The 15808-nt window shown below is 37.4% G+C and overlaps 1 protein-coding gene across 1 annotated transcript; it reads right to left on the bottom strand.

Moving 5' to 3' along the window:
- Positions 1-269: 269 nt before the first annotated feature.
- On the bottom strand, positions 270-11835 carry LOC121377783 (cornifelin homolog A-like). Its single transcript, XM_041505871.1, has 4 exons — positions 11721-11835; positions 9374-9659; positions 6673-6812; positions 270-1177 (listed from the first exon to the last, which is right to left on the bottom strand). The coding sequence occupies exons 1-4, from the start codon at positions 11763-11765 to the stop codon at positions 1031-1033; spliced, it is 618 nt and encodes a 205-aa protein (XP_041361805.1). The 5' UTR covers positions 11766-11835; the 3' UTR covers positions 270-1030.
- Between the last annotated feature and the right edge of the window lie 3973 nt (positions 11836-15808).

The following is a 15808-nucleotide window of genomic DNA, read 5'->3' as shown; positions in this document are numbered from 1 at the left end:
TAGTAACTATAGTGGACCGTGGTCAATGAACTTTCACCCGGAAGTGATCTGTGTAGTGAGTCATTAGAGTCTAGACTAGAGACTCTAATAGAGTCATATGTGAACGTCATGGCAACGTCATCCAAACTGTATGTGTGTGACGTCATTAGAAATTGAGTCTGGACTCAAACTTTTATAAGTACGGGTCCAGGTAGAAACATAATTTTTAAAACAGTACTAAAGGGTTAACAGCGGCGTGTTAAGAAGGGAGAACGTTTGTAAATAATCCGACTGGTTTCCATTGTGTTTTATTCCTTTCACATTCATACAGTATAACGTTAGGCGCAAAAACCAGTCTAACAAGTGACCGTGAGCGTCGGTCTCCTGAACGCGTCACGGGTCAGCTGACGTCATTGTTAAAGATGCGTAATTGATAACCTTAACGACACGTGACAACTATTTTATTCCGAGGTGATAAAACCGTCGATTAATCCACTTCATTTTCACTTATATCCAATTAAGGTTCAAGCACGCTGTCCTGGGCACACACCTCAGCTATCTGGCTGGATGTCTAGGACAGTGGGTTAGTTGATAGTGGATAATGAGAAAGAAGCGGGTGTAGTGGTTTTACACCTATCTACTGAGTCGCTTTGGGTGGGAGTCGGTAACAGGCTGCGAACCCAGTACCTACCAGCCGATGGCTTAATCACGACACCATCGAAGCCAGTAATTACTCTACAAACGATAGACTGGATTAATTAACCAGCCTGGGTGGCGCAGTGGTTAAGTCATCGGACTACAGGCTGGTAAGTACAGGGTTCGCAGCCCGGTACCGGCTCCAACCCAGAGCGAGTCCTTAAGGGCTCAATGGGTAGGTGTAAGGCCACTACACCTTCTTCTCTCTCTCTAACCACTAATCAACTAACAACTAACCCAGAGCAATTGGCGATTTCAGATAGTGTACCCAGGACGGACATACCTGAACCTTAGGTGGACATGGGCACGTAAATGAGTTAAATAAGTAATTAGCCTAAGTCACTGGACATCACTGTTACTGGACTGTAGTTGGATGGGCATAGCTGATTGTCATGACATTCTGCAGTTGGATGTTCTGGATAAAGGTCAGCTCACGTGACATCTGACACAGCATGCACGGGCCACAGCAGCACGCAGTGCTTCCGTCATCACATATGCTTCCCTACAAAAATTGTAAAAAAGTGCATACTACATGAGTGGCCGTTACATAACATTCATTCATTATCCACATGGTTCAACATAACCGAGTTAAAACAAAATCATACGAAGCACACGTGCAATAACAATTGTAAACTGATGGCGAGTGTGTTCTGTATTGTGATTGGTTAATTACATTCTTTTTCCGGGATCAAATGAAACTAATGCCCGGAAAGCTAATAGCGTCATTAGTAATTGGAACAGGCCAAGTTGACGGTTCAAGGGTCTAGTTAAAATTGTAGCCAGGGTTTTTTTTTTCTCAAGAAATACCAAATATACCATAGAACAACTATTCACTTTACAATGGTCACAACCATATGGAGTTTTTAGATTTGCGTGTATTATTGACAATAACACCGGTATCTCTAAAAACGTCATATGGTTATCTTCTAAGTATAATGATGGATTTTGGGAAGCGACGTCAGAACCTGACGTTGCTTCCCCAGTCCTAACTCAGACTGCATTAGAGCAGGGCGCACATTAATAATCATTAAGGTCGACGACAGTCCCCCTTCGCACCCTTGTTTTGGCTTCGTACATAATAAATATAGCATATGCATTTGTAATTTTTCGATTTGATATATTTGACAAAAAGTACTTTTTATTTCTTTTATCTTTTAAAATTTAAACTTAATATTTTGTCCAGAATTATGAAAAATAAAATACCGACCTGTATGCAGCGTTGTCTGCTTGTTATAGAAATTTGACAGGGGTGAAGGTTAGTAGACCAGTTTTTATTTTAATGTGGAGAAACATTGTAATAATATAGCTAATTTTGAATTTGACGTCACTTTGCACCTCCTTACAATAACCATAAATTGAGTGCATAACATTTCCGTTTTAAAATGCTGGAAAAATTGCTATTGAAAATGTTTTGTTTGAACATTACTAATGCACCTGAATGTGTTTGAAGAAAATCTTGTGGTTAAAAAATTGTACCTTTTACGAAATATGGATTCAGGCCCGTAGCCAATGGAAGGTCGAGGGTGTCGGTCAACACACACACACACACACACACCCCCCCCCCCCCCCCCTTACCGGTGGATTTTGTTTTCAATATGCTCCGGACTCCCCTAAGCAACTCGGGCGCTTCGCGCCCTCGTCTGAGGGACTTCGTATCTCACCATAAGCCTACCCCCACCCCACCTCCCCCCCAAAAAAAAAACCCACACCAAAAAACCCATCCTGGCTACGGGCCTGTTTCAAGTGTAATTACGGTAAGGCATGCTATATTTATTGTGTACGAAGCCAAAACAAGGGTGCGAAAAGTGACTGTGGTCGACCTTGAGTCAATACTTTTCTTAATATGCAGGGCGAGTTGCTTCCCTCTATTTAGCAAATTTAAAATGGTGGACAATTTTTTTATGTTGTCATTGGAAGATTTATTTTGTTAATAATGATGCAAGTACTTCAATCGGGATTTAGTGAGTATAGTCGGTTATACATTTTTGGTTTGTGTGTCCATTTGTTGCACTATTTCGGTTGAGAAACGGTTGAAACATGGCGCCTCAAGTTTTGAAAACCTATATAGGGTATGTAACAATATTTGGACGTAGAAAGAACCACACATTCTACGTCCCTTCGGACTAACTGTGCAAGTGAAATATCACGTCATTTCGTCATCTTCTGACATTGGTTCAAACATTTTGAGACGACCCTTGTTATTAATTAAAACAAATAATAATAATATGGATAATAAAGAAATCATTACCCTCGCTCTCGTTCAGGCAATACATGAATCGTGACTTGTTTCGTAAGATCAGTACGACACACAAGTTCGTTTAATACTCTCTATATACGAGTTGTTTCAAATCGTCCTCGCGGTATTGGGTTTTGAAGCGGATAAGCAACGATACTACGCTATAATGCATACCAAGACGATATATAACGAGTGAACGTAAGTTGGTTAAGCAACGAGTTGTAGGATAACTGGTGTCTAACGGACATTAACTTAGTATTATATACCGAACAACAAAAGAAACGCAAACATTAATTTACATTTCTTTAATATTTATAATTATTCAGTTTGAACCCTTTTACGATGTTGCTTTTTGTTTGTTTGTTTGTTTGTTTGTTTATTAAAATGATCAATGTCTAATGAACATTTTAGGCCTATTTTGACATTTTAGGCCCATTTTGACATTTTAGGCCTATTTACCGATTTAGTTGTATCATGAAAAATATATATTAAAATATATTCGCGCTATTTTTGTTTTTCAGAATATTTCTTAAATATCCTAAAAAACCCACAAAAACATTGAAAATACATTTAAACGATTTTTTCAAATAAAACTTATTTACGGCCTTTGAGTTCGCAATTAACTTTTGCGACACAGAGGAATTAATTCCGATCGTTCTTTTTTAATTATGGTTGTGGCGACCTGGGTATCACCTAAAAGTAACCAATCATCTATATGATCTTTAAATCTAAATCAAACCTCGGTGGTGTCGTGGTTAAGCCATCGGACATAAGGCTGGTAGGTACAGGGTTCGCAGCCCTGTACCGGCTTCCACCCAGAGAGAGTTTTAATGACTGAATGGGTAGGTGTAAGGCCACTACACCCTCGTCTCTCTTACTAACCACAATCCAACTAACAAGTAACCCACTGTCCTAGACAGACAGCCCAGTTAGCTGAGGTGCGTGCCCAATACAGCGCGTGTGTGTATAAGTACGAAAATAAGTTGAAATAAAATGAAATCAGTATGTGTTATCATAAATAACAAATGATATTCTAAACTAAGTAAGAAAAATAAAATAAACAAATTAATTAATTAGTTAGTTTGAGAACATCAAGGATTGAATTGTTGTCTTGGAAAGTATCTGTAATATCAGATAAGAGTAGTGTTCAAAATGTTCTCGGTCTTAGACTGACTTTGCACTTTGAACGATAAAACTGTATTCCGATATCAAAATCGTATCTCTGCACAGGGCAGAATCGAAAAGATGTTACGCAAAGTCGTGATTACTTCCATGGTCCACTATCAGGTGTTTGTCCTTGGGAGGACCGCCACTTCCCTGGGAGATACGTGACGTGAGGTATCGTCATCTTGTATCAGCCGTAAGAGAACTGTCATTCCCAAAACTAGCTTAGAAATCCTAAGCCAGTTAATCCGTTTTTCAGGTTAGGAAATAGATGGAAGTCAGACGGTGCTAAATCTTCAACAGAGGATACAAGATTATCAGTTGCCAGTTAACCCGTTTTTCAGGTTAGAAAATAGACGGAAGTCAGACGGTGCTAAATCTTCAACAGAATACAAGATTATTAGTTGCCAGTTAACCCGTTTTTCAGGTTAGAAAATAGATGGAACTAAGACGGTGCTAAATCTTCAACAGAGGATACAAGATTATCAGTTGCCAGTTAACCCGTTTTTCAGGTTAGGAAATAGATGGAAGTCAGACGGTGCTAAATCTTCGACACAGGACATGACATTATCAGTTGCCAGCTAACCGCTTTTTCAGGTTAGAAAATAGTCGGAAGTCAGACGGTAATATATCTTGGTCATTCGGCGACCACTGAATGAAAGATCATTGTCCTGATACAAACCTTCACCTTGGACATCACATTCTTAAGACATGTCTACTTTACTGTCTACGTGCCGAGTGCTTAGTCTTGGAATATCATTGTCCTGATACAAACCTTCACCTTGGACATCACATTCTTAAGAGATGTCTACTTTACTGTCTACGTGCCGAGTGCTTAGTCTTGGAACATCATTGTCCTGATTCAAAACCTTCACCGTGGACATCATATTCTTAAGAGATGTCTACTTTACAGTCTACGTGCCGAGTGCTTAGTCTTGGAACATCATTGTCCTGATTCAAAACCTTCACCGTGGACATCATATTCTTAAGAGATGTCTACTTTACAGTCTACGTGCCGAGTGCTTAGTCTTGGAACATCATTGTCCTGATTCAAAACCTTCACCTTGGACATCACATTCTTAAGAGATGTCTATTTTACAGTCTATGTGCCGAATGCTTAGTCTTGGAACATCATTGTCCTGATTCAAAATCTTCACCGTGGACATCACATTCTTAAGAGATGTCTACTTTACTGTCTACATGCCGAATGCTTAGTTTTGGAACATCATTGTTCTGATTCAAAACCTTCACCTTGGACATCACATTCTTAAGAGATGTCTACTTTACAGTCTACATGCCGAGTGCTTAGTCTTGGCCATGCAGTACGGATTCTTCCTAGTTAGGCCGGAAACGTCTAGATCACCCCTTGTATCAATGATGGGAATCGGTTGGGACTTCATCATCGATCATCGGTTATAATCGTTTGGCGCCAACCGATCAACTTTCGATTACACAATCAGTTAGAAATGTATGACCATAAGAAGGCTTTGAATTATAAGGACCATGTACCTATTGTCGTGTGCACCCTGCAAATGGCTAACTGTACATTTATTAGCTATTTAATAGAATTTGTCTTTATGTACACATGGAAACAAACCCAGATCATTGTATATTTCCATCAATGTTATCATCTAAACTAGAGGAACAGTTACAGTTAACATTTTCCCCACACAATCGATTATGGATTTTTGCAATCGATCATCATATATGGCGTCGGACATATGGTTAAGGACCACACAGTTATTGGGGGGGGGGGGACCGCTGTCCCACTTCATGGGCTACTCTTTTCGATTAGCAGCAAGGGATCTTTTATATGTACCATCCAATAGACAGGATAGCACATACCACGGTCTTTGATGTGCCAGTCGTGGTGCACTGGCTGAAGCGAGAAATAGCCCAATGGGCCCACTAACGGGGATCGATCCCAAGCCGACCGCGCATCAAGCGAGCACTTTACCACTGGGCTACGTCCCGCTTCATAAATATATAGAGCGACACACGCACACACACACACAAACACGTGTGTGTGTGTGTGTGTGTGTGTGTGTGTGCACATATATGTATAATATGTATAATGTGAACTGTTTATATCTTAACCTACACGTTTGATTATTAAAACATACGAACTATGTATTATATCTCAGGACAACAAAATATCTTGATAAACGCTAATAGGATTTGTTAGAACAAGACTTGATCTGAGTAGAAGAAATGAAGATAAAACAAAGAAGTTGGCAATTATATCAGTTTTAAAACTGAATTGGTTAAAATGTGGCAAGACGCACACACACACACGCACGCGCACGCGCACCAAGGTACAGATGATCCTGGAACTAAGTAATTTTTTCTCATCAACTGTTCACAAGGTTAGTTCTATTAACTGTCATCATTTGAGAGAGAGAGAGAGAGAGAGAGAGAGAGAGAGAGAGAGAGAGAGAGAGAGAGAGAGAGAGAGAGAGAGAGAGAGAGAGAGAGAGAGAGACTGTGACTGTGACTGTGACTGTTATCGTCCCTGGTGCAACATCGTTCTTTAGTTCACACTTCCATGAATGTCAAAAAGTATAACTTTTAAATTTAGTTTAGACAACATCTCTTACGTGAATGTTGTTCTGTATCCGGATCTTCGTTCTCATGGCAACAAGCCCGCCATGAACACAGCATGGCACACAGCAAGATTCGCCCATGTCCGTCGCCACATTACACGCCAAGATACACGGACAAAACCAACCCAGACAACCTGCAATATATAACACAAACAACCTTTAATGCGATTATAAATAGGAAACTGTATATAGAGACAGACAACCTGTAATGTGATTATAAATAGGATATTTAGAGACAGACAACCTAGAATATATAACACAAACGACCTGTAATGTGATTATAAATAGGATATATAGAGACCGGCAATCTGGAATATATAACACAAGCAACCTGTAATGTGATTATAAATAGGATATATAGAAACAGACAACCTGTAATGTGATTATAAATAGAATATATAGAGACAGACAACCTAGAATATATAACACAAACAACATGTAATGTGATTATAAATAGGATGTATAGAGACAGACAACCTGGAACATGTAACACAAACGACCTGTAATGTGATTATAAATAGGATATATAGAGACAGACAACCTGGAATATATAACACAAGCAACCTGTAATGTGATTATAAATAGGATATATAGAGACAGACAACCTAGAATATATAACATAGACAACCTGTAATGTGATTATAAATAGGATATATAGAGACAGACAACCTAGAATGATATATGTGAACAGACAAACGACCTGTAATGTGATTATAAATATAAATAGAGACAAACAACCTGGAATAACACAACCTGTAATGATTATAAATAGATATATAGAGACAGACAACCTGGAATATATAACACAAACGAATATTATAACACAGACGACCTGTAATGTGATTATAAATAGGATATATAGAGACAGACAACCTAGAATATATAACACAGACAACCTGTAATGTGATTATAAATAGGATATATAGAGACAGACAACCTAGAATGTATAACACAGACAACCTGTAATGTGATTATAAATAGGATAAATAGAGACAGACAACCTGGAATATGTAACACAACCTGTAATGTGATTATAAATAGGATATATAGAGACAGACAACCTAGAATATATAACACAAACGACCTGTAATGTGATTATAAATAGGATATATAGAGACAGACAACCTAGAATATATAACACAACATATAATGTGATTATAAATAGGATATATAGAGACAGACAACCTAGAATATATAACACAGACGACCTGTAATGTGATTATAAATAGGATATATAGAGACAGACAACCTAGAATATATAACACAACATGTAATGTGATTATAAATAGGATATATAGAGACAGACAACCTAGAATATATAACACAACCTGTAATGTGATTATAAATAGGATATATAGAGACAGACAACCTAGAATATATAACACAACCTGTAATGTGATTATAAATAGGATATATAGAGACAGACAACCTAGAATATATAACACAAACAACCTGTAATGTGATTATAAATAGGTTATATAGAGACAGACAACCTAGAATATATAACACAAACAGCCTGTAATGTGATTATAAATAGGATATATAGAGACAGAAAACCTGGAATATATAACACAGACGACCTGTAATGTGATTATAAATAGGATATATAGAGACCGACAATCTAGAATATATAACACAACATGTAATGTGATTATAAACAGGATATATAGAGACAGACAACCTAGAATATATAACACAACATGTAATGTGATTATAAATAGGATATATAGAGACAGACCTGGAACACAACCTGTAGTGATTATAAATAGGATATATACAGACAACCTAGAATGTATAACCTGTAATGTGATTATAAATAGGATATATAGAGACAGACAACCTGGAATATATAACACAACCTGTAATGTGATTATAAATAGGATATATAGAGACAGACAACCTAGAATATATAACACAAACGACCTGTAATGTGATTATAAATAGGATATATAGAGACAGACAACCTAGAATATATAACACAAACCACCTGTAATGTGATTATAAATAGGATATACAGAGACAGACAATCTGGAATATAACATTATGTAGGATAAAGAGACAAAGAACCTAAAATATGACCCTAAATAAGGTTAGAGACAGACAACCTGTAATGTATAACATGTAGGATAAAGAGACAAAGAACCTATAGGACCCTAAATAGGAGACAGAGACATAAAATATGATTATAAATAAGGATACACAAACAGTATGAAATATGATCATAAATAAGGATATACAGAGAACATAAAACTTGTTCATTAATAAGGATATACAGAGAACATAAAACATGAACATAAATAAGGATATACAGACAAAATAGCATATGCTATAACATTAGGACAGAGAGACTGACAATCTGTATAACATTAGGACAGAGAGACTGACAATCTGTATAACATTAGGACGGAGAGACTGACAATCTGTATAGCATTAGGACGGAGAGACTGACAATCTGTATAACATTAGGAAAAGACAAAAGGATTCAGAGAGATAACATGAAGAATAATAAATAAGCATACAGAGACAATTAACCAGATAATGATACAGATAACTTATAGCATGAAAAGAAATAAGAATACAAAATGACTGGTCTCAAATCTTTATTGTATTTTGTGGATGATGAATTAAAAATATGTATATTGTCAATAAAAAGAGCATTTCAAAGCCATCTATGTCTGTATCTCTAGCAACTTACAAGAACTCATTTCTTCACAACAGCCGCAAATTCCAGAGCTCCAGGGCCTCGGTCCCGAATTCTGCATCGCCATTGGCTGGTTGACAATCACCGTCGTGTGTTGAGGTTGAGCTCCCATTGGGTGAGCCCCCATTTGGTGAGCTCCCATTGGCTGAGCTCCCATTGGTTGAGCTCCCATGGGGTGAGCTCCCATTGGTTGAGCCCCCATTGGTTGAGTTCCCATTGGTTGAAATATGATAGGAGGCGGGCGGGCGTCACTGAGCACAGCATTATAATTTTGAGAGCCCTGTTGTAAGAAATATACAGAACATAAACGAACAGAACTTTATTACTTTTGACAAGATAGTATAGTCTGATTTCGACGAGAGAATAATAACAATAGGAATACATTTCTTGATACATATATAAATATAAATTCATTTCATGGTATTACAGTATATATGCCTATCATTCTCATTATCTTTATATATATATATATACATACATACATACATACATACATACATACATACGCACGCACGCACGCACGCACGCATATATATACACACACACACACACACATATATATATATATATATATATATATATATATAAACTAAAAAACTAACTTTCCAATTTCTCCCACGATTTGTGTTAAAGGGAGAGTGAACTCACACATGAGCCTTATGTGTTGGAAAGATGCATACCCGGACCACCAACACATACTAACACTTTAACAAATGAAAAACGCGTAAGTTTAGAGTTAATAAAAAATGTGATTATATCTGCTGACTGGCGGCAGCTATTTTCTTTTCTTTTCGATGAGTCCGGTACTCTAGCTTGGGGCTAAGTGATGTCAGCTCCGACCAACTCCTGTGTGCACAGTGTAAACAAAAGCAGTAATTTACCACAAGGCGCTTCACTTTGATCAGCCTGACTTGTAAAACAACATAAATGACGTAATAGTATAATAAACTATTTAAAGGCATATTGTTACAGACCACTGACCTTTAAATAGCCTAACAAATTATTACCTAAAAATATATAAATTTGATTTGTCCCTAACTGTACTTTATTCAATCATCTACGTAGCCACCATTCTCCACTTATTAATGATATTTCGTAAAAATAATTGAATTATGGCAATGGTCTATAATTCAAAAACTAATATTGTCAACGGGGTTGACATGGATTTCATTCTATCGTGATTCAGTTAAGGCGATGTGATAGCTAGATTTGGTTTCCAAATATTAATGTAATTTTCATTTATTATCCATTTTTAGAGAAATTAGGTTCTTAAATCTGTGACAGTATGCCTTTAATTAAATATATTTGAAGTTACGGAACGAAATGGGGTTATAGTATTTTTCTCTGTTAAATAATCCAAAGGAACAATGTACACTCTTGTACGTTGGAGCAAAAACGACAACCCACGATACCCAAGAGATAATTTTCTTTTCTTTGGGACTACGTAATTGGTCAGTTTTGTGATTTTAGATGGGAAAGTCTACTTAATCAATAGTTTTACAGAACTATTTACAGTAAAATAAAGTAGGTTAACCTGAAATATTAATGTTAATATCAAATATTAGACTGAACATACGTTTTGACCACAGACATCCTAGTAAACAACGTTCAGGTCTGTTGATCAACACACCGAAACACATTCCATAGTTTGCACATGCATCACGCAGATGTCCAGTACACGTGCGTGAGGTGTCATTCTCGATTTTGATCATTTCCAGGAAGGTTCATTAATCACTGTGGAACATTATTTCTGTCAACCTTTTTCATTCTGTTGATCATACAGTTGTTATTGTTTGGTTTTTAGTCATTTTTATTGTTTGAATTTGCGATTTACTGATTAAAAAACCCCGTCAACTTTCAAATTTCACTTCTGACCCCAATCGTCCTTCTTTGGTGGTCATAAAACCTACTGTAATACTTAACTACCGGTTGTAATGTTTGCCCAATTAATTCACTATTGTCATATAACCATTCCCCACAGCTAATATACCTTACAATTTTGGCCATTGTAAATTCTTATTAAAATTCCCCTACTTTTTTTGAAGAGTATATATTATTTTGCTACATGGTTCAAGGGAAATAATTGGCGCATTCTAAAATCCCGGAAACAACTATTATTTCCCTCGAGTTAATGGATTTTCACATTTAAAATTATGACTGATTTATTTGTTTATTTCTTTAGTTCATCAAATTAAACCTCGACATATAACGTTAAGTTATGTCGAGGTTTATCTTGACAAAATATGTTCACTTAACAGTGCAAAATATCCTCAAAACATTTATACCATTTTTGCCTTTTCTAATGTTTAGGTATGTTTACTCTTTACCCTGTGGTTATTACCTGTGTCGTAACCTCCGTCTGGTAATCAGGCGGTGACTCCGTCATCGTAGAACTTACGAACGAGTCTGCAATAGCAATTTAAATACATCGGGGTAAGGAAGAAAGGGAATGTTTTATTTAACAACGCACTCAACACATTTTATTTACGGTTATATGGCGTCAAACATATGGTTAGGGACCACACAGATATAGAGAGAGGAAACCCGCTGTCGCCACTTCATGGGCTACTCTTTTTGATTAGCAGCAAGGGATCTTTTATATGCACCATCCCACAGACAAGATAGTACATACCACGTCCTTTGTTACACCAGTTGTAGAGCACTGGCCGGAACGAGAAAGAGCCCAATGGGCCCACTGACGGGGATCGATCCCAAACCGACCGCGCATTGAACGAGCGCTTTACCACTGGGCTACGTGGCGACAGCGGGTTTCCTCTATTAATATCTGTGTGGTCCTTAACCATATGTCCGATGCCATATTACCGTAAATAAAATGTGCTGAGTGCGTCGTTAAATAAAACCTTTCTTCCTTCAATTACTCGCCAATGGGATCCGAACTAAATCACTTTAAATGAAACTTATAATAATAAACTAATATACACGTTTCTTTTGTTGTTCATTATATATGTGATTTATACAACACTTAAAACCGCAGAACGTGGATGGTCAGAAACAAGTGATATTTGCCAAAATTTATAAACTATGATTAGGTTTTGTTATAGGCTAACAACGAAGAGCGGTAATGGCCGTTACTACTTTATATCCTATCTGATAACACGGGTCAGCAGCTTTAATTACTTGCCTATATTCTTATTTAAATATTAAAGACATTCACCGTGTCTACAACAAAATATGTTTCGGTCGTAAGTGATAAGTTGCCGGATAATTTTAATTCATTTCTTGCAAATATCGCCTGTTGTGTTAGTTTCTGCTCTCACTCTTGTCACTCTCAATCTATACCAATGTATCTATCGTCTCTGTGAGAGGTCTTCAGTCTGATATTAACAAAAGACGTGATGTTTTCTGCTCTCACTCTTGTCACTCTCAATCTATACCAATGTATGTAGCGTCTCTGTGAGAGGTCTTCAGTCTGATATTAACAAAAGACGTGATGTTTTCAACTCTCACTCTTGTCACTCTCAATCTATACCAATGTATGTAGCGTCTCTGTGAGAGGTATTCAGTCTGATATTAACAAACGACGTGATGTTTTCAACTCTCACTCTTATCACTCTCAATCTATACCAATGTATGTAGCGTCTCTGTGAGAGGTCTTCAGTCTGATGTTAACAAAAGATGTGATGTTTTCAACTCTCACTCTTATCACTCTCAATCTATACCAATGTATCTAGCGTCTCTGTGAGAGGTCTTCAGTCTGATGTTAACAAAAGACGTGATGTTTTCAACTCTCACTCTTGTCACTCTTAATCTATACCAATGTTTCTAGCGTCTCTGTGAGAGGTCTTCAGTCTGATGTTAACAAAAGACGTGATGTTTTCAACTCTCACTCTTGTCACTCTCAATCTATACCAATGTATGTAGCGTCTCTGTGAGAGGTCTTCAGTCTGATGTTAACAAAAGACGTGATGTTTTCAACTCTCACTCTTGTCACTCTCAATCTATACCAATGTATCTAGCGTCTCTGTGAGGGGTCTTCAGTCTGATGTTAACAAAAGACGTGATGTTTTCAACTCTCACTCTTGTCACTCTCAATCTATACCAATGTATGTAGCGTCTCTGTGAGAGGTCTTCAGTCTGATATTAACAAAAGACGTGATGTTTTCAACTCTCACTCTTGTCACTCTCAATCTATACCAATGTATGTAGCGTCTCTGTGAGAGGTCTTCAGTCTGATATTAACAAAAGACGTGATGTTTTCAACTCTCACTCTTGTCACTCTCAATCTATACCAATGTATGTAGCGTCTCTGTGAGAGGTCTTCAGTCTGATATTAACAAAAGACGTGATGTTTTCAACTCTCTTATCACTCTCAATCTATACCAATGTATGTAGCGTCTTTGTGAGAGGTCTTCAGTCTGATATTAACAAAAGACGTGATGTTTTTAACTCTCACTCTTGTCACTCTCAATCTATACCAATGTATCTAGCGTCTCTGTGAGAGGTCTTCAGTCTGATATTAACAAAAGACGTGATGTTTTCAACTTTTTACGCAATAACAAATCTTCAATAATTTTGTTGCAAGAGACACATAGCTTACCTAAAGATGAGAAACAGTGGTCAACGTAATGGGGTTGCAAGTGTTATTTCTCTCACGGAACAAGCCATAGTGCTGGTGTTGCAATACTTTCAAGAAATAACTTTGAATATACAGTTAATCAAATTATATTGACGATAATGGCCGATACATTGTTTTAGACATGACTATAGACAAATTTCGCTTATCTGTACTAAATTTATATGGTCCAAATTCAGATTCACCTGGGTTTTTTAATAACCTCAAAGAACTTTTAGAAAATCTTCCAGATTCTGTTATTATGGCAGGAGATTGGAATGTTGTTCAGAATTATACACAAGATAAATATAATAACAAACAGAAAAACAATATTTTATCTAATAACAAAATTATAGAAATAAAACACTATTTAGACTTAGATGATTCGTGAAGACTACTAAACCTTGATAAACATCAGTATACATGGCGGAAAAAATCATTTAGCCAAACAAAGCAGACTAGACTGTTTTCAGTATCAACAGATATATTAGCATTAGTTAAAAATGGTAATATCGGTATAAGTTATAATATCGAACCACTCAGTAATTTCACTCGAATTATCGGTTCATCAAAAACAACGAGGGCCAGGTTATTGGAAATTTAATGCAAGTCAGCTCCTTGGCCCCGTTCTACGAAAGAACTGTAGCTAAGGTTAATTGTAGTGACTTAAAGTGAGTTGTACAACTGGCATCGTAAACTTTACAGCCGTTCCACAAAGCAACTTTACGGTAGTCGTAAGTGCCCCTTTAATAATTAATATAGCTTTTGCAAAGAAGTGCGAATTAGTTAAATAATAAATTGGTTAACGACTTTTCGGAACATCTTCGATATATGTATTGGTATCGGACATCCATGAAGTAACTTTGTCAATTTATGTGCAAAGCGAAAATTGCCAAATGCATAAGACTTGAGACTTAACTCCCGTATTTTCGTGTGAAGGTCGTATGGCCTAGAATGTTTTTGATCGAACGCCGAGTTTCATAAAAGGTATTTGGTATATATTAGATCTATTTTTACACAATAAGTTAGTATCTTTCTTAGAAAATTATCAAATCATCATCTAACTGCCATTTTACATCTACATTTTACAACTGCTTCGTACCTATTATAAATTTCCACAGATAGTAAGCTACGCCGCGTCGTGGAACGGGCTGGCTATAGTAGACAAAACATAAGGTCGCGATGGTAGGTATTTACGGCGATAGTAGTGCTAAGATAGCTCCGTGGAACGGGCTGGCTATAGTAGACAAAACATAAGGTCGCGATGGTAGGTATTTACGGCGATAGTAGTGCTAAGATAGCTCCGTGGAACGGGCTGGCTATAGTAGACAAAACATAAGGTCGCGATGGTAGGTATTTACGGCGATAGTAGTGCTAAGATAGCTCCGTGGAACGGGCTGGCTGTAGTAGACAAAACATAAGGTCGCGATGGTAGGTATTTACGGCGATAGTAGTGCTAAGATAGCTCCGTGGAACGGGCTGGCTGTAGTAGACAAAACATAAGGTCGCGATGGTAGGTATTTACGGCGATAGTAGTGCTAAGATAGCTCCGTGGAACGGGCTGGCTGTAGTAGACAAAACATAAGGTCGCGATGGTAGGTATTTACGGCGATAGTAGTGCTAAGATAGCTCCGTGGAACGGGCTGGCTATAGTAGACAAAACATAAGGTTGCGATGGTAGGTATTTACGGCGATAGTAGTGCTAAGATAGCTCCGTGGAACGGGCTGGCTGTAGTAGACAAAACATAAGGTCGCGATGGTAGGTATTTACGGCGATAGTAGTGCTAAGATAGCTCCGTGGAACGGGCTGGCTATAGTAGACAAAACGGCGATAGTAGTGCTAAGATAGCGGGCTG

This window comes from Gigantopelta aegis, chromosome 7 (assembly GCF_016097555.1).
Source record: "Gigantopelta aegis isolate Gae_Host chromosome 7, Gae_host_genome, whole genome shotgun sequence".
Classification (NCBI taxonomy): domain Eukaryota; kingdom Metazoa; phylum Mollusca; class Gastropoda; order Neomphalida; family Peltospiridae; genus Gigantopelta; species Gigantopelta aegis.
The sequence above is the reverse complement of the archived record's forward strand: the minus strand, read 5'-3'. Positions and strand labels throughout refer to the sequence as shown.

Coding starts and splice junctions, on each gene's coding strand:
- LOC121377783 (XM_041505871.1), bottom strand. CDS start 11,765: ATGACGGAGTCACCGCCTGATTACCAGACGGAGGTTACGACACAG. Junction 9,660..11,720: donor AGACGGAGGTTACGACACAG/GTAATAACCACA, acceptor TTCTTACAACAG/GGCTCTCAAAATTATAATGC. Junction 1,178..6,672: donor GGATACAGAACAACATTCAC/GTAAGAGATGTT, acceptor CAATTTTTGTAG/GGAAGCATATGTGATGACGG.